Here is a 22,849-nt window from a genome sequence, read left to right as displayed (position 1 = left end):
ATATATTGCAAAGCAAGCGCTGGATTCGATTATTGCAAGTTTAACATTTACATTATTTAGTTTAACATTATATATATATATATATATATATATGCAGTATCAAAAAAATTTTAAACAATACAAAAACTTCAAATTAAAAAAACACTACTTTTTAGTCTAGAATTAATTTCTTTTTCGATACTGATCGAATATGCAATAATACTAATAGACATATGTATCGCACAAAAATTAAATACAGTTTTTTGCATACGTGATACACTTGCAGCTGCTTCATTTGTTGAAAAGCACGCAACGATGAGAATTGCAAAATGAAACCACTGAACCATGATTGTTGCGTTGACTTTTTGACAAGTCATTATTAGGTGAATATTTGAACGGCGGAAAACTGTTCAACTGGCAAACAATTGAACAAGCAAGCTATGAATTTATGCTGACAAATTATTTATTACAAATAATACGTGACACGCCCTGAAAAATGTTTACTGTAAATAAATAAATATGCATATATTTCTGCACAGTGCACTTGCAGAAATTTGCACAATTTAAAAATTGGTCAGTGAAATACATTTCTTCAGGAGATTTTAGTTTCAGATTAATTTCGCTTGAATTTTTTCGTCCCAAAGCGTTGACGTTCGCATTCGAGCATTTTTACCAACTTTAAAAGAGCAAAACAATGCAATGTCGGCATTGGGACAAAATCAAAAGCTGCACTGCACATTTCTTTTTTTTTGAAATTCTACAAATTAATTTCAAATAAAATGCACATTCGACAAACTATTATCATCACAGAATTGTTTAAGATGTAAGTATCTATCTCACTTGTCAATTATTTTTAACACACGATATCATTTTGTCGTCAGTTTTCACCGAATTTACTCAGCTTTGACCAAATATTAAAAAAAAAACAATTTGATGAACAAAAAATAGTAAAAGAAAATAATATAACTCTTCTTGACAGATAAGCTAAAATGCCTCCTCTACAAAGCAAAAAACATGATGAAAATTGTCTATATCATTCAGTGAGTAAAAACAAAAAAGCATCAATTAAAATATTTCGATAGCAAAAGCAATTTAAGCAATACTACAACATTTAATGCGAATAAAATAGTATATGTGTTGTGCTTTTCTTTCCTCATTATAATAATAAATTTAATAATGAACTTTTCACGCTTCGGCTGAATCATCAGCTACTCCATCATCGGCTGGTCCTGAAATTATTAGTTTATAAAAATTGATTACACTGACAAATTTATTTACCATCGATGTTCAAGGTGAGCTCGACGTTCGCTTCACCAGCTTTATTTTTTATAGAACACTGATATTTTCCACTATCTTTTGTTTTGTAATTCTGAACCAAAAGAATAAAAAAAATTAAATTTCCACTATTATTATTTGAATAAAAAATAAATTTATTCTCATCACTCTCAGTTCTAATTGAGCAGTGTAATGCATCGGCTCCTCTTCTTGTTGGAGAACAAATGATATACGGTTGCCTTCTTTCATTTTCTTTTCTTTCGGATTATACCACTGAACGGATGGTTCATGCTCGGCCATAAAACCAATATCAAAAATAATCGCTCCATCGCCGTTGTCCAATGTTTTCTGCATTATCTGAGGCTTCCTGGTAAACACAGGAGCTCCTGGTGGTACTAAATTGAAACAACTTTTATATTTAAATTTTACTATTTTTAAAGTTAAAACTACATTTGTTAATTGGTAATCTTCGTTCTACATTTGTGCAAATTTTATAAAATACTCATTCATAAAAGTAAAAATACCAACAACAGATTTCTTTTTGAAAAAGTAATATAAAAAGCTATTTATCAAAAAATAAAGAAGGCAAAAATCCGCCTTCTAACTTTCATTGATAAAACTGCTACAATCCTGAATGCAATTTAAATTAGAATTTCAGTTTTTTAAAAAAATAAAATTACCTTCAAACTTCACAGTGAAAGTTGCTGTCAACTTTCCAGATGCATTGTTAACTGTGCAGATAAACTGTCCTGCATCTTTTTCTTTCGATGGATTCTTAAAAAGCGTAATATAAAATTTTTTTTCATCAATACCTTATTTTTCCAAAATAAGTGAACTGATGAAATCATTTCAATGAAATCATCAATTAATTAAAGATCAAAGTGATCGCCAACCTTAATTTCCAATACACAATGATATATTAGTTCTGCTTCTGGGTTGAAAAAGATCTGCATTCGATCTGATGCACTCAAAACTACATCATCTTTAGACCACTGTGCTTCGGGAGGCGTCTTCGACTTGCAACGGAACTCCATGACCAAAGTTTGGCCATCATCTTTTGAAGATATCTGTGGTTTTTCCACAAAAGTTGGAGCACTAAAGCCTGAAAAATAATATGTCAAACAATTTTATTTAATGACAATAAAATATTGATTTTACTTCAAAAATTGCAAAATGGTTTAAAGATAACGCAGTGACAAGAACTGTCATCTCCCAACTACATATGCATGCGACGTTTATTGATAAAAGTTACTTTAAAATATTATCAAAAGTATTGCTTAAACTTTACTATTAAAAAATCACATTTCAACTGAAACAAAAATTGTTAGTAACAAGTAAAGAAAGAAAATATTTGCAGAAAATGACGAATTGATACATCACTGAATTTCGTGTATTTTGACTTTTCACGCATTCTTCACGTACCGGTAAGCTTCAGATTAAAATTTGCATGACCTCTTCCCAAGGAATTTGTTATTACACAACGATAAGCACCGGCATCCACATCTTCGAGTTCCTTTAAAGCAGTAAAATACAGACTGATCAGTGATAATTAGTATTGATAAAAATTATAGGAATTAAAAAAAGATATAAATTGCAGAAAAATAACAATAAAATTATATTGTTGACATGATGATCATTCGCTACCATAATACATTTTGCCTAGTAAAAGAATTAAAACTACAGTACGCTAATGTAAAAAATTAAGTCAGGTTTATAAAATCTCTTGAAAAAGCACCAGCTGCTATAACAACAAAAAGTCTGTTACAAATAATAGTTGAGACCAAAATTTTCAAAGAAAAAACACATATATACGCGCAAATTCTGCATGAAACAAAAAGAATGTTATGTCATATGCGATTCGATGTGTACCTCTTTGCCCATGAAGAGAAAAGCGACTATTTAAATATTTTAATTGTACAAATATGTTTTCAAAAATAAGTTTTATATTTTAGGATGCATTTTTGAAACATATATAACAAGCTGATGTTTGAAAGAAAATAATAGTTGTTTCTGAAGCATAACTTCTGCATTTTTAAAATGCCCTCAACTTGTCACAGCACATATAAAACTCAGAATCAATTTATAATCACTCATACATCATAACGACGTCTATTTAAATAGCACATCTATGAATGAATGTTTACGAATATAATAATTTGGAAAAGACAAATTTTTATTTATAAATGGGCGTGTGCTGCTTGTTGACAGAAAAAAAAATAGTTACAAATTAAAAAGTCAGTGGGTAAAATAACACTATTATAATTTAAATTGACAGTGAATAAGAATTTCAGATGGACATATACACATTCAATTCGATACTTCTTGATTATTACAGTATTTTTTTTTCTAATTAGATAATTTTTCAATAAAAATGTAACCCATTTGTAAATTGATATTTTCAGAAAAAAACATGAAATAAATTTTAAAAAAAATTATTAAAATAAAAATATTTTGCATTCTTTGTTGTCCAAAAGTAGTGCAAACTGTTTCACATTTCAAGTGAAAATGAAGAAAAGCGAACACTCAAACTGATATACTCTATCTAACTTAAAAGATGTAACTATAAAAATAATTTTCATAAAATTCATATAATTTTTTTAATGCAACACTTGTCAATAACTATTAGCATAAAATGTATAAATAAAAAATGGGGAATAGGGGGAAAAAATTTGATTATTAATTCATTATTTTTGCAAAAGAATGTAATTATGTGAATAAGTATGGAAAACGATAGAGAGACGAAGGGAGGGGGGAGGGGGAGAGAAACAAAAAACAACACACGTACTCGAATCAATAAAGATGCAAGATACACGTCATTGCCTCGCTCCTCAGCATTCATCGAATATCGTCCTTCTGGTGCAATTTCTTTCTGATCAAAAAACCAACGAATTTCAGGCTTCGGTGATGCCTCGGTGATACATTCCAATTGAATGGAGCCATCTTCGTTCTGTTTTGCAACTGGCTGTTGTGGAAAATGAGGAGCTTTACCATCCATTGTTGCGGTTGTTGTAATTTGTCAGCTATAAAATAAAAAAAAACGATTCACTTTCTATTTTAGAAAATATCCAATAAACGGATCGTATATTTTAATATTCTAGTGAAAATTTTCAATTTTTATCCAGCGCAAATTTCAACGAAGAATCAAAATTTTGTTTAGCATTGTGATTTTCCGAGCAAATTTGTTGACTTGCAGCATGCCGGCACGAAATCTTGCAAATAAACTAACAACTGAACAAGCTGGCAAGTTAGCAAAAGTATGCAACAAAGCACAGCAGCTCGCTCATTCATTCTGCACGCAAAAGTGCAGCGAACGTGTCGCTCTTTTCCCTACAGCTGTTGTTACCCAGAACAAATGCAGCAAAACCTCTTCTCTTCCACTCGATTTCTATAGCATGTTTCCCCCCCCCTCCCCCTTCCCTTTACTCGTTCGCCTCCTCTTCGTCATACTGCTACACTCATTTGATGCTTTCAATTCAAGCTAAACACTAAAAATGCTGAAAGCTATCTAGCAAAACAACAGCCGCACTTAAGCGGTCTACTTCTGCAACTAAAGAACAAAAACTCCCACTACCCAAAAGTCGTTATCTACATTTTAACAATTAACGAAACTTAAAGCGAGACTAAAAAATTCTCTCTATGAACGAGGAAGAAAAAATATTAATTCCAAACAAATTAAATAAAAATATATACATACGTATATGTAACATTTGTATATGCATTTGAAATATATATATATATTAGAAATGGACAACTTCTCTTCAGCGTGGACAGTAGCACTACCTGGTGAGCAAAATTAAGTTCCCATTCCAACTTTTATTATTTAACATACGTTTACTTTCTGATTAGCACTGCATTTTTTTTCAGAACTATTCTATATTGCAGATATTAAATTTTTCTTCTAATGCTTGGTAAATTTCCAATTTTTACCCAATCGTATGCAAATTTGTTTTATGAACTACAAGTGTCAATTTGTTTCTGTTTTGATGATCAAGATGATGTCATTTACACATTTTACGTCATACCCCAAGAGCTCATTCGTGAAAACACCTCTCCTCTCTGTCTTTTCTATAAACAAAAACACGAAATTTGAAAGAAGCAAAATTGGAAAAATAAATCGAACAGAATAAACAATTGTTGTCGATGAAAAATTATTTTGCCGAAAAATTCCCAATTGAAACTTGATATCTTGAACAAATTTGCTTTTTTTCGATGTTTTCATAAAAGTAGGATTAAATTTTAAACAAATTTCTGAAATGATTAATTAACAAATAGATAAATAGATAAACGATGAGTTATTTCTTTTCGAAATCGAAAATGAATTGAGGAAAGAAAAAATTAAACAACATTTAAGCAAAACTCTGAAGAAAGTTTTATAATATTCTAATGGTAGATAATAATTTCATGGACTTGACTAAGAGGATATGCCATTTCAGAATGATGATAAAAAAAAAGTACCTACCTTTTTCCTCAGAATAACAAGGCAATGTGATGAAAAGAAGTGGAAAGAGTTGAGCTCTTAAGTAAAAGAGAATATCAGTTCTTGTATCAATAATAATAATAATAATAAATTGGTTGAATGTAAAATAAAAATTATCAAATACGTTGTTTTTTCTTAATTTACTTTTTCTTCTTATATTGAAAAAATTATATAAATTCAGTTCTATAAATTAATTAACATACTTTGCAATGGTTCAATTTTTAAAACCAATTGCACAAACAGAAGACAATGTGATACAGATGTAACTTGATGATGGCACAGAATATGTTTGAAATAAAAAAGAAGAAATTTCAATATAGTTTAATTTCTACATTTGAAAATATAATTGAAACACAGAATGGGATGTTGATGCAATAATGACAAAATAAATGTCCCATGCAACATTAACAAAAGTGCAACTTTTGTTAAAATTCTTACTTCTAACTCACATTGTAAACTGTTTAATCACTATTATAAACAGAGAAACCAAAATAAAAATGACCGGTTTTTCCTATTTTTTTTAAACAATTGTCATCGATTGATATTATTAAGAGAAATAAATTTAATTAATTCATAATACTATTCATGCTAGGAAAAAGAAATCAAACGCTACTTGTTCATTTGCTAATGATTTTGCATTCAAAAATTTATTTCACAAATCTACCTTCAACAATCTAGAGTGACTTTTGGATTTTGTTCACCACATGGCACCAGTAGTAATAATTCTGTTGATCACCAGGTAACGCTACTCTGTCAACAAAAATAACGTGTCCATTTAAACAGAAAACTGTTTGTTGACTTTACCAGTCGACTCATCGATTTTACACATCTTGTATCATAAATGTATAAAACTTTTTAAAAACGTTAGTAAATAATTATTCCATTATTACAAAGGTATTCAACAAGAACTAAATTCGAAAACATTCAAAACTCACAAATTAATTCCAAATCGCCACTGTCAGAAAATTAAATTTTATCCTAAATTTCTGATTCACCTACTTTACCAAAAATTTAACCAAACTGTTTGTACTATTTTTAAAAAAGAGAAATCAATACTATACAACTATTGAAATAGTAATAAAAGTAGCGTGTAAAACAAAAAAATCTTAATCATAAATGAAAAAATTGCAAACTTAAAAAAACATGATCAACAAAAATATACTTTCCGTAATACCAAAAATAAAATAAAAATATTACCTGTAAAATTAAAATTAACATAATACGTACGTTAAAAACAAAGCGGCAACGTTGTGCAAAATAAAAAATGCATGTATACCATCGTTAAACATTATAAGCAATAAGCGGTACAGCAGTTTTACTAAGATGAATCTTATTTTTCAAAGTCAAAAAAATCAGCAAATTAATTATAGGATAAAACAGAATAGAATAGAAAAGAATAAAATAAAATAAAACAAAATAATGAGGAATTAAGTCAAACATTCTAATTCTAAAACTATTGTGTAACCTAGATTTTCGTTGCAGCCTATTGGAAAAGTCAATACGCGTACAGTAACATGCAAAAATTAAGTACAATTATACATTGAAACATTAAACGGTTAAAAAAATTTAGTCAAATCACCCATTTGAATTATAATTATATGCTTTATGAGAGAAAATTTCTTTTTTCTCTAAAACAATCTAACGTTAAGATATCTTTTAAATGAAAAAAATTTTTTGAAAATGCAGACTTGTCCACATTTTTAAATGCTTTTTCCACCATAGAATGAATGCACTGTTTTTATGGTATTCTCAATGACTACAATAATAGAAGGGTGCAATATATTAACCAATTACAAAAGAATTCAAGTAGTTGGTGGAAAATTAATTTCATTTTTGGTTATCCAAATTTTATTCCATTAACTTTCATTTCTTACTCATACCTTGTAATGCGTAAATTTGATTTAGGAAAAATTAATCAGTTGCCTTCAACGATAGATATTACCTCTGATTTTGCTCAAATTTTGCATAACATAAAATATACAAAGATGAATAGTGATTACAACAACCAATTGAAATAAATCAAAGTTTGTACAGCTAAAATTTGAATATAAAAATGAACAACATGCAGCATTTTACTTATTTTCTTTTTCAAATAATCAATAAAAGAATATTTATTGTCACTTGCGCAAGTCTGTATCAAAATCGCCTAGAAATGCCGTTAGAAGAAAATTTCATCAAATTGAACAAAAATAAACAATGATTGAACTGTAAACTGTTACAGTCGATTGAACGAAATTGGCACTATATTTGATTGGAAAAAGGGAAATAAATATTTTTAATGAATTGAAATGAAGAATTGATTAAATTTAAACAAACATTCTTGATTGTAAGGGAATTCAAAAGTAGTCGCTGAAGGTCAACTGATTTTGATCTCATACGGACAAGTGTGATGTTCACCGTTGCCTTGTGTGTACAAAAATATATACGCACCTATGTTTGGGGTTGCTCTGTACTTCTTCTGCTTCTTTCGTCTCAGTGATTATTTTTCGACCTTTCTTTTCGGCAGTTGAGTTCCCAATTGCTTTTCCAATGATACATTAGCTGCCAATGTCAAGATGATGATTAGCCAGTCGGACTCTGATTGGACATTGAATTCAATGCTTGATAAAAGCTTAGATTCATTCTGACAAAAAAATTTGGAGGGAAATGTAATCGTTTTTTTAATGAAAATACTGTTATTAAAAATGATTTATTCATGAATGAATGACTATATATGCAGTATATTCATTTCAAAAAAAATGTTCAAATTTCTACGGTAAAGAAAAAAAAATATTAATAAAAAATCTGAGCAAATCAATGAAAGTAAAAAATGATTTTATTAAATGAGAAAATGTTTTGCTCAATAATATGATTTTTAATATTTAGGAATAGCAATAAAAAACAGTGAGCAATTGGACAGAAAGTGTTGGCAGAATCAAATAGAGAGCTTACGTCAATATACCGGTACATAAAATGTATAAAGCAATCCAACTTTGATATGGGAATTTTCTCTGAGTGTTCAGACTGATTACGTTTCAGTTGGTCATATCCCTGGTGGCCAGTATCGCCTTTGTTGATTTGTACGATCAGTTCTTCCTTATTATTTCTATGGTGCTGTTTTATAAATTTTCAAAAATAATATTCTTTGTTTTTATATGAAGTTAAGCATGAAACGATCAGGCTTTGAATTAACAATAAAATTAAGAAGTTAATCATGATAATGAGTTTAATTTAAACTTTACTTAAAATTTACATTCTTAAATGACAACATTAAAATTATTTTACAGTGAAAATATTTGACTAAATGAAAAGTTGACAAAATGTCGCAACAGACACTGTTTAATTTTCAAATTATGATTATTATATGAAAGTACTTTTTTTTTAAATTCATTTTTTACCATAAAATTTTTACTGATAATTTGCTTTTTAGAAGAGATAATTATTTGTATTGAGTTCAAAATTATGTTTTATTAGACAAAATTATATTAAAATGTTATTTTATTACCATTCATAATTAATTTAATTGGAAACAAATGATGTAACACGATCATTAATTGTTAAAGACCATTCTTCGGTTTAGAACTAGACGCACCAACGACAGAGGAAGAATGAGTCCCCCAAGTACCGGCGGCCGTGTGGTACTTCATTTTCTGTATGAGTGACAGTAGTGATGGTGGTGATAGTCAAGATTGTTAGTAGTATAGTTTGCTTGTGTGATGCGGTTAGTCACGTTGATTGATAGTCATGATAGCACATTATAATAAAGATTTTAATCTGTCGTTTTATTGTGTTTTATTATTGAAGCATGCAAGGGGTCAAAAGGTCACTGCAGATTGAAGTGGGTCAGATCCGACAGCTGACAATGCGTTATAATGGTTATTAAAGGAAAAATAACTGTATAAGAGATTATGTATCTTATCTCATCTTATCCCTGATCGAAACAATCAATTATAAATCGCCATACTGGGAAACGGCTGAGATCAAATATGGAAAACACAGCAGTAATGTATGCTAATTATCGCAGATCAAAGCATGCGACAGATATGCAGCTGTGTTGCATAAAAGAAAAATTCTTCACTTTAAAATAAAACGATAAAACGATAACTACGATATAGTATTCAAACTTGTCACATGCGTTTTGTGACGAAAAATTATTTTTCTTTCAACAATAAATGTTTCAAAAGCAATAAATGTAAAGCACATTTTGCTTAAGATCTGTCAGAGGAATGAAAACTATTTGATGGAAAATCAAATCAAACATTTTCAAGATAAGATTTTGAAAAAGTACACAAATTTAGAAACTGAAATAGATTTTGAAACAATATTTTCCTTAACGATTGCTTTATTATTGCTTTCAACAAGAATTGCAATTTGTTAATCTGTTATTGCAGTCATCTAAACTATCAAATTCCTTGTTTCATATGAACAAAAATATCATTCCAGATCTTATCAAAATATGCTCACTGAACAATCAAACCTCTGCTTTTTGTGATTTTTGCTTTCATTTCCATTGAAACAGTTTTAATTTCGCCGTGCAAAGATTTATTTCAACTTGACTTTAATTAATATTATAAATTAACAAAAAGACAAATCTACATTCATGAACAAAAAACTCAAACTACCCCAAATACTAAAATGATCAAAAACAAATCACTAGATCACTTTAGTGGAATTTGACCCATCAGAGCACCAGAAATACGGCCACTCACGGGAAACTGACATAACACGTTCGATTTTTTTAATAAATTTATAAATAACAATTCTTTAATTCACATTTTATTTCGTTGAAAACTTCATTGAATTTAATCCATTTTAATATTTATAGTTGTTACATATTTACATTTTATATGTTTGAATTACTTCATTTTCTTCTTACTGTTTTCTTCTATTACTAGCAATTTTATTTGAACTTCCACGTTGTTATACTGTATTGTAATATCGTTGGAGAGTGCTTTTGGTATCAGTTGTTTGGATAATTGTTCTAAAAATGTGCCAAGAAAAGAAGTTGAAATATAGAGTTGGTAAGTAGATAATTTTTTATTGAAATTTCATTTTTTCAAGTTTATCACTAACTATCATGCATATATTTGCAGCTGACATGAGCCTTGCTGCCTGGGGTCGTAAGGAAATTATTATTGCTGAAAATGAAATGCCTGGATTGATGGCTATGCGCAAAAAATACGGTAGTACAAAGCCACTGTCTGGTGCGCGAATTTCTGGATGTCTTCACATGACAATTCAGACAGCTGTATTGATCGAAACTTTAGTGGAATTGGGTGCAGAGGTGGGTCGCTTGGATTTATTTTGCTTGTTCATTTTTATTGGATAACGTAGAATTCTCATCGAACATGAAAAACGTGTTTTTTAATATTATTTTTTTAAATTCATACATTTTGTTGAATTTCGTTTTTTAAAGAATATTTTTTAGGTTCAGTGGTCTAGTTGCAATATATATTCTACACAGGATCACGCAGCAGCTGCGATTGCTGAGAAAGGCATTCCAGTGTTTGCTTGGAAAGGGGAAACTGAAGAAGAATACATCTGGTGTATTGAACAGGTTTAAATTTTTAAATGTTACAATTTTATTTACTGTAAATTTATTTGATTTTGTTGAAATGATATTTTGAATACCTTAAATGTTTTATAAAGTTAACATTTGAAATGTAGAATCATCTTTTCAAACACAGATGCCTAATTTAACTGGTGAAACTTGTTTAAAACCGGCTTGTTCTTGAATGAAGGTGAAAATTGTTAATTGTACGGTTGATATTTTAAAGATGAAAATTTCGAAGATTAAAATGTAATACAGTTGTGAAGCATATATTTGTGGCAAACTGTTGATTCATTTGAACAGTTAATTATGACAAATCTTTAATGGAATGCTAATATCAGTATATTTAATAGGTGTATAAATTGAAAATTTTGTGTTGAAACTTGTTGAAGTTTTACATTTTTGAAATTTAACGGTTGAAACGTTAAAAAGTAGATAATTTTTTTCATACTATCTTTTTGAAATTATGAATTTCATTAATTATTAATCAATAAATAATTACAGCATGTTTTTATTATAAATTTGTATTTGGATGGCTTTGATTGATTTGTAAGACTATTTTTAGACTTTGTTTTTTGATGAAAAACCATTGAATATGATTTTGGATGACGGTGGTGATTTGACTAAGCTCGTTCATGAGAAATTTTCACATTTATTGAGCGGTAATTGCTTGTTGATAATTGTGTTTTGAAAAAATACTTGTACTGTTGAAATTTTTGTAGGAATAGCAGGCATTTCGGAAGAAACAACTACTGGTGTTCACAATTTGATGCGAATGTTCAAAGAAGGCCGTCTAAAAGTTCCGGCTATAAACGTGAATGATAGTGTTACAAAAAGCAAATTTGACAATCTTTATGGAATTCGTGAATCTCTAATTGATGGAATAAAGCGTGCAACGGACGTTATGATTGCTGGCAAATTGGCTTGCGTTTGTGGATACGGTGACGTAGGCAAGGGATGTGCACAGGCTTTGAAAGGAATGGGTGCTCGTGTAATGATTACTGAAATTGATCCAATAATTGCATTACAAGCTTGTATGGAAGGTAATTTTTTTAATTAAATGAAGGAATGTATATCACAGCATTAGTGATTTGTACTTTCTCATTACTAAAAAAAGGATTCGTGAGATTTATTTAATGAAGTGAAAGTTTCTCACTAGGGCTAATTTAAGGTTATGAAGTGACAACTTTGGAAGAAGCAGCTCCACGTTGTTCTATTTTCATTACCACTACTGGCTGTTGTGATGTGATTTGTGGTCAGCATATGTTGAAAATGCCAGAGGATTCTATAGTTTGCAACGTCGGACACTTTGACGTTGAAATTGATGTTGACTGGCTGAATAAAAATGCTGTAGAAGTGGACAACATAAAGCCACAGGTAATTAATGTATTTATTTGTTTATTTACTTATTTATGAGATATTTTTTCAGGTTGATAGATATTTATTAACAAGTGGAAGGCATATTATTCTTTTGGCACAAGGTCGACTTGCAAATCTTGGTTGCGCCACTGGTCATGCTTCTTTCGTAATGAGCACTTCATTTACTAATCAAACGCTCGCACAAATTGAACTCTGGACAAAAAGAGGACAGTATGCAATTGGAGTTCACGTTCTTCCGAAAAAAGTGCCGTATAAATATGAATTGTTGTATTATCAATTCTTTTGATTAATAAGTTTTATTATTTATTTTAGCTGGATGAGGAAGTGGCTGCACTTCACTTAACGCAGTTGGGTGCGAAATTGACCATCTTAACACCGAAGCAAGCTGAATATTTGGACGTTCCAATTGATGGCCCATTTAAGCCAGAAATGTACCGCTATTGACATGGAAATTTGTTAGTTTAAATTCACATTTCTGTCATTTATATTTCAGCATTAATATTAATGATAGCATTTTGAAATGAACAAAGCAAATATGATTATCAAAGTTATCAATATTTTTTGGCGTCTGTTTTTCAGTTTTAATTCCGAGTAATTATTGGTTGATTGTTGGGTGTTTAATAAATCAAAAATAAAGCCATTTTGAGATGTAATATCTAATTTTTGAAATGAAAATGATTGCTTATCTATTTTAGCTTCTTTTAATTATATAAATTTCATAATAAGAAGAAAATTTTGAAGAAATGAATGATTTGAATATGAAATTGGAATGAAAAATGAAGCTCCTGGAATATTTGATTAATAATATTAATGAATTGATAATTCATTTATTGATGATTAATTAGAACAAACAAATGTTTGAATTTATTATCAGTTTGCCATCATGGAAAACTGTCTCAATATATTATCTTATGTTTTTAAATGCGTGTGATTTTTGCCATTACTTTTCATTCCATCCATTTGTTTTATTACGGCACTTTATATTATTAAGTTTTCGTCGTTACCTTGTGAAAACTTTTGAATCGTCAGGTAGCCTCAAAATATTTTTGTGTGAAATGTATAAAATGAGGTTTTCAGCAATTTTATAAAAATAACTTCAATTTTTAAAATAATAATAATAATCATTAAATTAACAATATTTTAAACTATTTCTATTAAAAACAGAAGAAGAAAGTCTGATTTTGTTGCATGTCTCTTGATGGCAGTTTATATTTCGAAAATAGTGCCAAAAAGTTAAAATATGTTTTTTCAAATCCACAACTTTTTATATTAATTTTTATTAATTAAGATTTCAATTTATTTATTTTACATCATATTTTTATACAAATAACTCTTTATATTTCTTTACTGTAATATATTATTACTGTAATTTACTATCAAATTTGTTGTTTTTTTTGAAAAGTATGTTCTTCTAAAGTAAAAAAGGTAAAATGCATTAAGTAAAACTTTCAATTTTATAGACAAATATAATCACCTTGAGTAGTATAATGATCTTTTATGATATGCTATATGAATGTCTGTTTTTTTATTTACTTTTTATTTAAATGAATTAATAATATTTTAGAAATGTATAATAGAGTTGTTTTTGAATCGTGAAACTGAACTAAAGATTGATAATGTAAATTTATTCGATGAGGTTTGACATTTGGTATGTTGTGAAGCAAATTTAATTTATTATTTATTTAGCTGAAATTTTTTTTTTTAAATTGCATATTTTATTAGGGATTTTATTTTACTTTAAACTTTTCTTTGTCATTTTTTGAACAAAAATATTTTAAAATTATGTTGTAAATAAAATTTTTATAGTTTAATTTTTAGAATTACTATTCAACTTATATTAATGTTATTATTATATTTAACTGTTGTCTTCTTATTACAACTTTTATTGTTTTAAGAGATAATCTGTTGAGTGTTTTATGCATCTTGTTTTGGTGAATTCGCAATCTGAAAAATCAGTTGTTGAATGTGCGAAAAGGTTTTAGGTAAAATTTTATATATTTTATTGCGATATTTTTAATTTTTATTAATTTGTGACTTAGCTAAAGTAAATTTTCCCAGTGATGATTATTCATTTAAATTTTGACAAATGTTGAACATCTAAAAAGATTAAATATTGTAATTTTTTTCATTATTCATCATTATTATTTCATAAATGTGAAATGCATTCTTTGTACTGATATTCGAAATATCGTAATTTTATATTATAGAAGCTGAAATTAAACGAAAATTTATGCTTGAAACAAATGTTGCCTTTGCATATTTGATGAAGAAATCAAAAATGTTTTTCTATAATGAAAAATAATTGTCAAACAAGTCATAGTGATTTTTATACGCATGGTTTAGGCTAAATTAAAAGAAACAATAACTTTTAAAAAAAAATTTTTAGAACAAATGATATTTAACTTGAATTTTATTTTATGATTTGAAATACAAAGCATCAAGTGTTTATTTTTAAAATTATTTTTCACTACACGATCTTGTCTTGTTTATAGTTTTTATGAAACGGTTATCTGTAATTGTTTTTTTTTCTTTTGTTTTGTGATAATTGAAAATATTTTTTATTAATTTCGTTTCAAGGAGGTGGTTATTGGACAAAAAGCAAAATGCCCTATTGCCCTCCGAACGTAACTTTTTATACTGTATGGTATGACCGTGGTTTTAATCCTTGCTTTATCGACAGTGTGGTTATTTTTGTTCTTGGTACGATGATGCTGACTTTTGGATGCGCCGAATTGGCGATGTACATACGCCACGGTACGCGTCTTTCTCAACAGCTTCTTAATCGCTTGCCAAAAATGTACATTGTCCAAGTTTGTTTTCACGTCATTTTGCTCTTCATTCCCGTCATCCTCACAATTCTGCATTATGCATTCCATTTGGAATTTTACGGCTACATTGTTCTGTACAACATTGTTTTTGTCTGCAATTGGGCAACGGCTTTGTCGCTTCTGTTCATGGAAAGAAATTACGATTTGCCGTCTACTCCTGCTCGTGGGCACAGTATCACTTTGAACCTATTCTGGGGTTTGTCTTTCGCTTTGGAATCTGCTGTATTTGTGAATTTCAATAGTCAGCGGTGGTTTTTTATTGTCAAAAAGTAGTAACAGAGACGTTTTCATTTCAAATGCCACGTTGAAAATTTGTCAATCTATTTCAGCTATGAAGATCGCATTTTGCTTTGCATGTTCATTTTAAAATGGATACTGTTGCTTAGTGTTTTCGTCATTGGAATGGTTGCTCCAGGAATGATTTCTACACAAGCGAGAGGTCAATTTGAATATAAAACACTCGTCGATGAAACAATTACGGTACGTCTGTGATCGGTGTAATTTGTCAAATGAAATGAATAATTAATCAACTTATTTTTAGTCGACTGTTTTTACAACCGACGTTGATTCTTCTGACCAGTTCAATGATATCAGAAAAATATTTAAAGATGCTCTGTATAGTGGAGAATATTTTGGTCAGTTTCAGGAATTGCAACCATATGGCGAAGGAATGACATTTAATACTGCTCGCGAAAGGAAGAATCGATTTTTGAATCGTTATACAAATGTGTTGCCGTATGATCACAATCGCGTCATATTGAACAGTAATCATTCGAAGAAAAATGATTACATCAATGCAAGTTTTGTCAATGTACGACTGGCCGATACAGATATATGCTTGAATTATATAGCTACTCAGGCACCGATGGAAAATACTGTTGACGACTTTTGGCAGATGATCTGGGAACAGAATGTGCACACGGTGGTCATGTTGACTGACCTGTACGAAGGGGATGTGGAAAAGTGCTATTGCTATTTTCCAGAAATGAACAAAACTTTGGAAACGAATCATTTGATAATTGGCTGCGTTGGTGACGAGGTTTTCGGCAAATGTCGAATTCGAGATTTTTACATCATCAACGTCGACACCGAAGCCGAGCTTAATGTATCCCATTTGCAATTTCTCGGTTGGCCGGATCATGGCGTACCGGACAAGCCACAGCTGTTTTTAGATTTTTTCAGCGTCATCAAGCGTTTGAAACCGGAAAATATGCTGCTCTATTCGTCGGACAAAGTGCTCAATGAACAAACGCCTCCAATTGTTGTGCACTGCAGTGCGGGCATTGGTCGGACGGGTGTCTATATTCTCACTGAAACTCTCATGCGCATGCTTGAAGCCCAAGTTTACGTTAATCCTGTTGAAATTGTCAAGTACTTAAGAAACAGCCGTATGGGAATGGTGCAGACTGAGCAACAGCTGTCGTACGCTTGCAAAGTGGCGTTGTTGTACTCTGAAAAGTGCAAATGACTGTGCATTGTGCAAAAAATCATTGTTGACAATTCCATCATCTGCTGTTGTTATTCATTTAAATTTTTCATTTCTAAAATCAATAGTCAATAAATATTTCCATTAGGCTTCTTTTTCGTACATGCATACTTTGTTTTTCTTATCTTCGAATGCTGTAATTTGCATGTGTAACGAAAAGTTTAACTGATTTTTAAACAAATGCAGTAATGAAAACTTCCAAAGTATGTTGTATATTGTGATTTCTTTATTCAAAATAAAAGCCTCTGTTTCAACAACAACAACAACAACATGACACTTTTCACAATGTCACTTCAAACTGATATTACCAGTCGTGAAATAAATAACTTTTACCAGCAAAGCTTGTTGAATTCAGTCCAATGCTGTGTCTCGTTTTCTGTGTTTTCTTTTACCGTCTTTTTTTGTATGTCAAGTTCGGGTACAGTGTTCTGCCATTTCTAGATATCTTGATCTTCAACATCACAGACATCCTGTCAGGCAAGCAATGTACATCTTTATATAGCATTAATACAATATACCTATATTTTATAATGTAGCTCTCACCATTGCAGGCATTAAATATATACACACACATTCAAATCACAGGAGCATCATCATTCTTTCTTTTCTTTTTTGATACCTACATATTTTCCTCACTTATTATTAATTGCTAATGATTTTTCTTCTTGTGATCATAAATAACGCTGATATTATCTGAAATTGCCACATACAATATTATCAGCTTGTCAGTAGTCTTCGTTTACTATCCTCTGGAATTTTAATATGCTCCATCTTCATGGCTACCCATGCTCAAAATTGATAATTATCGATAATTGCTCAAAATAATCGAGCTTGTTATTTGATTTAATACTTCCTTTAGAGAATTTTAAGTAATTTAATAGAACTGGAATTATTTTTCTTATCAACATAAATAAAATAATAGTTCAGAAAAAGTACTACAGGTTATTTAGAGTGCAACATTCTGGATATTGCAGAATTCAACTCTCGCAGATATTATTATCTGTGAAGAAAATTTACTGCCTACTTGCAAATGTCAGGGAAAGCATGTATAGGCAACTTTCAGTCGAACTGTTATGATAACTGGGAAATTTACTTGAAAAAAAGCTGTTTTGTATCACCGTACTGTGTAACAATTAATACACTTGTTAATAAGCAATGATACCATAAAAATTAATCTTTCCGGACTTTATTTACTTTCGATTGAATTAGTACCAAAAGATTATAATGATACATAATCATAACTAATTTACATCATCTAAAAAGAAAATTACATGATTGCATAGAAAATGTGACTGTACTTATTTTCTTGTGAATAATGTAGCTGTGAAAGAATGGTCAACAGTAGTTACGTGGGTCGTAGAAGTCGTCGAGATGGTGGAAGACGTCCGGCAATGTTTCCAGTGGAGATGTGGTCAATGCATCGCCGAGTTGTTATTGAAACCAATCGCACCAACAACTACGCGGAAGCTGCTCATCGCAGGTTCAAAGCAGAATTAGGCACGGGGCATCCGACCATATGGAAACTCAATGAGAGCTTGCGCAAGGTGCAACACTCCAGGGATTTGATTTATGAACAACTGGTCTTCAACCACCAATGGAGCTGAAAAAATGCCGGGACGAATGTTATCAACAAACTGACGTTGATAATCTAAGATTTTCAAGCCATCATGAAGTGTGCCAGAATTGGCGGAAAATTCAATTCTTCCTTTGAAGAAATCACTACACTGATCAATAATAGACTTGAGATAAATAGATTTAATTACGCTTGTGGGATATCCCTCAACGTCAAGGTTAACAGAAAAGCTGTTTTTTCGAGTGTGATGATTCAACAAACAAACACATTAGATCTCGCTACTTTTCACAAGTAAAAATAGAATTCAAAATTTGCATGCACTTATCTACCAATGGCAACCTACATCACACACTTCATTTCTTTTTTTATTAACTACCATATAAACTTTATTAATAATGAATTTTACACTTGAATATTGTTGGTAACATACCTCCTCACAATGAGCAAAGTCCATTAGCTTCTGACTGTGAGCTCTAGTAAATAAAGCTTCTGTACCGGTGTGTTAAACACTTCCTTGAGAGTTTTAATTTTTACGATTCAGATCACTCTGTTGCTCCCCCTAACCGTTTGGTTTAGTTAGAAGTTTTGCCTACTGGATTGATGGTAGTTTGCCTTCAATTCAGTTTATGATGTATCTCAGGATTTTGGTGGTGGCATTCAACTCTGAACAATCTGTTCTCAAACAAGATAGGATTGAATCTAACCAAAATTGAGCTTTGTTGGTGTCATTCAACTCTAGATAATGTGTTCTTAACCAAGTTAGTGTTGGTTCCAACCTATTTTCCAGCTGTAGATGCTGCAGACTTCATTGATGGTCTCTTCCTTCCAAAGGCTTCTTTTGGGTCATTCCCACACAAAAATGTTCTGCTTCTGTTACTTCTTCAACAGAAAGTCAGCTCATCTATTTTTCCTCTATCTAGCGGAAGCACAGTGTTTATAACGAAGTGCAAACCAAACATGGTAACTGCTACCACCTTCTCAATGTAGTTGAAGCGTGAAGGACTAAATTTATCGTTTTGGTCGACTACTGAAGTGGGCAATACTTTGAGATCTTAAGTGAAACTTGGGCTATTAAAGCAGTCGGCAAATTTTCTTCGACTAGTTCTTTCAATGAAGTGCGAGCTATTGTGGTGCCACCCAATATAGTTGGCTTTCATTCTTCTTCGACGACATCTTCCTCTACGCAGTAAATTTTATTGGCTGCTGCTCTGATGCACGCATCTAAATTTCATCTGTTGTCGCTCTTATGCATTCTATTTGTCAAATGCTGATTTTTTAGCATCTAAAACCCTCCTGATTATTTTTTATTTGCTTTGTATCAAAATTGAAACATAGTGTTTGCTTATGATTTTGCATAGTGATTGTCCCTGACGTGTCCTGTTCGCTTAGGTTCTTTGGAGTTAAGCACTCCTTTCTCATATTAACCTAATGTTAACAACAATGGGGCAGCCTTAGCACTTTGAAACAAGGACAGCACATTATATCTGGAAGAGATCGATCGAATAAATAGCCGCTTAATTTGCAAGTTGTCAACAAATTTTGAATGCATTTCACACTTGAAGTTTACATTGTTGTTTACATAAACTGACTGGTCTGCGCAAAAAGACGCATTTATTTCATTTTCTGAACAACCGAGCGGCAATCAAAGCTGCGAACCAACAAAATTCATTTATCACTTTACCAATGGATCAGATCTTTAGTTTGACAGCCACTGCTGTGAAGTGTTTCGGCTGCTGATCAGGGTTGCTTTTATTGCCTGCATTGATTTTGACACACTCGGCTTTAGCGGAAACTACACTTTATAAAATATTCAAAATTTTAACAATAAAGTAGTACCTAACAATAGCTTGGTAAACAGACAGCAATACATTTATATCGAAGAAGCTATCTGCAGTGAATGAAATTGGATCACCACTGATGTATTTCAAAAAATACTTTACAGATGAAATGCTGCTGTATATAGATGATCAAACAGCAATATGTGCATGTTCAGAGCAACAACTTCTGTCTTCGTTTTTCAATGCAATATAGTAAACTGTTTGTCCGTACATTAGTGAAAATGGTAATAATTCCCATGCCGAGATATTGGACCTACTTATGTTGACAGTATCACGAATGGATTAACTTATGACCGTTATATAAAGAAATGCGCTATCCGCATTTCGCTAACTCACAAAGAATAATGGACAGTGGTCGAGCCGTATGTTACCACGCATTTCCAGATTCAGTCTGTTCCTTCGCTTTTTTAAAATTGCATTTGCATGGCTGAAAGGAATTCAATCAGGTATGAACTTAAAAATGGTAATAAAAATGGCTGAACTGCAGCACTTCGCTCAGGGTAATATTTACATTACTCTAATACTCACCGAAGCTTTTACGTTTGAGCAGTAATTAAGCCTCGAGATCCACACTCATCGCAACGTGCTCTTCTTGTAATGAAAATTCAATGTTGGCATTTTCTATTTCTATATTCTATGGTGTAATTATCCAGTCTGGTGCCGTCAATGTTCTCCAGATCCTCAAAACATACTTTAAAGTCTTCCCTTACTTTTTCTACTTGATTTATGTAAATTTCCAGCTCACTGTATGAGACATCTGCTCCTTCTTCCAGTTTCTGTAGACTTGAAACGCACTTAAAATCTCTTCGGACCAAAAAATAATTAAATAGGCCTATTTTAGCTTAAAAGCCTATTAGGACTGTTCGTGCTTGAATAATTGAAAAATATCTACCTTGCAGATGTTTCTGTATTTCATTAAATTTTGAATATAAGTCTGATATATAGAAAGGATGGTTTTTACATTTTTTCAACTCATCACATAAAGTTTGTTTCACATCAGCTAGAAACTCCACCGTCGAGTAATACAAATCTATAAGTCTTTCTAAGCAATTCGTTTTCGACAATCATCTTACTTCCTTGCAGCTGAAAAGCAAACAGTCAGCAATTCAGGAAATACAAATCAGCAACTCTTTCTAAGTAATCATTATTTGACAACCATCTTACTTCTGTGTGGAAAACCAGTTGGTTGAAAGTTTCATCATTTTTTCCACATAACATTGCAAATAGTCAGGAATTTATTCATTTCTTTTGCATCACCTTCAAGATAATTGGCAAACAAAAATTCATCAATATTGCACATTAGACTATGACAATTACACATAAGCCAAAAGAATGTTCCATCAATCAAAAGCTTACTCATCTAGTCGTATGAAAAATTTACAATGTTGAAGCTCTTATACTAAAGTTTTCTCCAAATCACTGGCCAGCTCATCGATGCGTCGCTGCACTGTCTTTGCACTTAATGGGATACACTTCAGAACAGGTTAAGAGTCTATCATCACGACAATTTCAATCACAGACACAGATAATCACGGTGAGTTGACCACGCAACGAGTTGATCACGTGGCGAGTTGACCGCCGTGGTGAGTTGAACTAGACCCTTTTGTGACAAACTGTTGCGGCGGTATGTTCCTTGTGTATGAAGGCAGGGAGTACAAATTAAAATATACCGGTAAACGGAGGAAATGTTGGGGGTGTTCAAAAGTATGTGTTCCCAGTTATAAACAATTACTTCATTTTGGTATAGGATAAAGAGGGCTGCAGGGGTGCAGTGTGGACAGATTTAGAAGTTCCGGCTAGGAACAATAGAAAAGATCACGTTGAAAATTGCCGGGTAGATGAGCAAATGGCCTATATAGACTGATGGCAACCATAAAAANCTTGGGGATACGGGATGGTACATTCAAGGGNTTGGANCCTCCAATGGTATCTAATANGCTTTTTTNATCATTCCATGCCCNTTGTGGCGAGTAAGCTGGTGCCAGTANTCTGCTGCTACGTACGGGTAAAGATATTGGNCAAAAAGAGTTTATTTTTCAAGCTTTAATAAACAAAGCGGTTGTCCTTAGGGTCAATCTTTATCCACTAGACAATGATTTATAATTTTGAAANTCACCATGATGCTACTTTNGTAATTNGTGGTTCACTGATATGTTGCTTATTATTGTTGTTGTTGCTGTTGGGTAGTGAAAAATAAAAAATCACCATTTAACTTATTTTTTGTATTTGTTTTTTTCTGAATTATTTACTGTCGCATTTGATATAACGTCACTTTGGGTAGAATAAAATATAGAATAAAGATAAAATATTCTATTCGGGAAAGCTGATCATGAAAAAAAGTATAAACTTCNCCACAAGATAATATAGTTTAAATAAACAGNATNTCAATGAATGAAGAAACNTCAANCAGNCANAATAAAATTTTNNGAATAATATTTCCATTTTTTTATGTTACGTCACTGCTATTAAAGTTACCGTAATCC

The 22,849-nt window shown here is 31.1% G+C and overlaps 5 protein-coding genes across 5 annotated transcripts; 3 read left to right on the top strand and 2 right to left on the bottom strand.

Annotated features, from left to right (window-relative positions):
* Positions 1-1,164: 1,164 nt before the first annotated feature.
* On the bottom strand, positions 1,165-4,249 carry Tsp_04771 (disorganized muscle protein 1). The gene is made up of 6 exons (XM_003369308.1): positions 4,036-4,249; positions 2,148-2,356; positions 1,943-2,028; positions 1,423-1,621; positions 1,258-1,348; positions 1,165-1,208 (listed from the first exon to the last, which is right to left on the bottom strand). The coding sequence occupies exons 1-6, from the start codon at positions 4,247-4,249 to the stop codon at positions 1,165-1,167; spliced, it is 843 nt and encodes a 280-aa protein (XP_003369356.1).
* A 3,961-nt stretch (positions 4,250-8,210) lies between these two features.
* Positions 8,211-9,357, bottom strand: Tsp_04770 (helix-loop-helix protein 6). The gene is made up of 3 exons (XM_003369307.1): positions 9,307-9,357; positions 8,663-8,824; positions 8,211-8,354 (listed from the first exon to the last, which is right to left on the bottom strand). The coding sequence occupies exons 1-3, from the start codon at positions 9,355-9,357 to the stop codon at positions 8,211-8,213; spliced, it is 357 nt and encodes a 118-aa protein (XP_003369355.1).
* Positions 9,358-10,787: 1,430 nt separating this feature from the next.
* On the top strand, positions 10,788-13,085 carry Tsp_04769 (adenosylhomocysteinase). The gene is made up of 7 exons (XM_003369306.1): positions 10,788-10,994; positions 11,139-11,267; positions 11,827-11,923; positions 11,984-12,304; positions 12,433-12,638; positions 12,691-12,885; positions 12,954-13,085. The coding sequence occupies exons 1-7, from the start codon at positions 10,788-10,790 to the stop codon at positions 13,083-13,085; spliced, it is 1,287 nt and encodes a 428-aa protein (XP_003369354.1).
* Positions 13,086-15,244: 2,159 nt separating this feature from the next.
* On the top strand, positions 15,245-16,937 carry Tsp_04768 (tyrosine-protein phosphatase 1). The gene is given in 4 exon segments (XM_003369305.1): positions 15,245-15,717; positions 15,799-15,949; positions 16,011-16,633; positions 16,652-16,937. 4 exon segments carry the CDS (start codon positions 15,245-15,247, stop codon positions 16,935-16,937), a joined length of 1,533 nt encoding a protein of 510 aa, XP_003369353.1.
* A 3,901-nt stretch (positions 16,938-20,838) lies between these two features.
* Tsp_04767 (hypothetical protein) lies at positions 20,839-21,909 on the top strand. Its single transcript, XM_003369304.1, has 4 exons — positions 20,839-20,915; positions 21,312-21,385; positions 21,414-21,503; positions 21,758-21,909. Exons 1-4 carry the CDS (start codon positions 20,839-20,841, stop codon positions 21,907-21,909), a joined length of 393 nt encoding a protein of 130 aa, XP_003369352.1.
* The last annotated feature ends 940 nt before the right edge of the window (positions 21,910-22,849 follow it).

Source organism: Trichinella spiralis (assembly GCF_000181795.1).
Source record: "Trichinella spiralis strain ISS 195 chromosome Unknown Scfld1557, whole genome shotgun sequence".
NCBI lineage: Eukaryota > Metazoa > Nematoda > Enoplea > Trichinellida > Trichinellidae > Trichinella > Trichinella spiralis.
Note: the sequence above shows the minus strand (reverse complement) of the source record. Positions and strands in the feature narration are given on the sequence as shown.

Bases quoted from the DNA above. Each gene is read 5' to 3' on its own strand.
- Tsp_04771 (XM_003369308.1), bottom strand. From the start codon at position 4,249: ATGGATGGTAAAGCTCCTCATTTTCCACAACAGCCAGTTGCAAAACAG. The intron at 2,357-4,035 runs GTGTGTTGTTTT...ATTATTTTTCAG, and splicing joins ATCTTTATTGATTCGAGTAC to GCTTTAGTGCTCCAACTTTT. The intron at 1,349-1,422 runs GTGATGAGAATA...CTTTTGGTTCAG, and splicing joins CTGCTCAATTAGAACTGAGA to AATTACAAAACAAAAGATAG.
- Tsp_04769 (XM_003369306.1), top strand. From the start codon at position 10,788: ATGCATATATTTGCAGCTGACATGAGCCTTGCTGCCTGGGGTCGTAAG. The intron at 10,995-11,138 runs GTGGGTCGCTTG...AATATTTTTTAG, and splicing joins TAGTGGAATTGGGTGCAGAG to GTTCAGTGGTCTAGTTGCAA. The intron at 11,924-11,983 runs GTAATTGCTTGT...AAATTTTTGTAG, and splicing joins ATTTTCACATTTATTGAGCG to GAATAGCAGGCATTTCGGAA.
- Tsp_04770 (XM_003369307.1), bottom strand. From the start codon at position 9,357: ATGAAGTACCACACGGCCGCCGGTACTTGGGGGACTCATTCTTCCTCT. The intron at 8,825-9,306 runs GTTGGTGCGTCT...TTTATAAAACAG, and splicing joins GGACTCATTCTTCCTCTGTC to CACCATAGAAATAATAAGGA. The intron at 8,355-8,662 runs GTAAGCTCTCTA...TTTTTTTGTCAG, and splicing joins TTATGTACCGGTATATTGAC to AATGAATCTAAGCTTTTATC.
- Tsp_04768 (XM_003369305.1), top strand. From the start codon at position 15,245: ATGCCCTATTGCCCTCCGAACGTAACTTTTTATACTGTATGGTATGAC. The intron at 15,718-15,798 runs GTGGTTTTTTAT...AATCTATTTCAG, and splicing joins GTGAATTTCAATAGTCAGCG to CTATGAAGATCGCATTTTGC. The intron at 15,950-16,010 runs GTACGTCTGTGA...ACTTATTTTTAG, and splicing joins TCGTCGATGAAACAATTACG to TCGACTGTTTTTACAACCGA.
- Tsp_04767 (XM_003369304.1), top strand. From the start codon at position 20,839: ATGGCTGAACTGCAGCACTTCGCTCAGGGTAATATTTACATTACTCTA. The intron at 21,386-21,413 runs GTAATACAAATC...AGTCTTTCTAAG, and splicing joins GCTAGAAACTCCACCGTCGA to CAATTCGTTTTCGACAATCA. The intron at 21,504-21,757 runs GTAATCATTATT...ACAATGTTGAAG, and splicing joins AAATCAGCAACTCTTTCTAA to CTCTTATACTAAAGTTTTCT.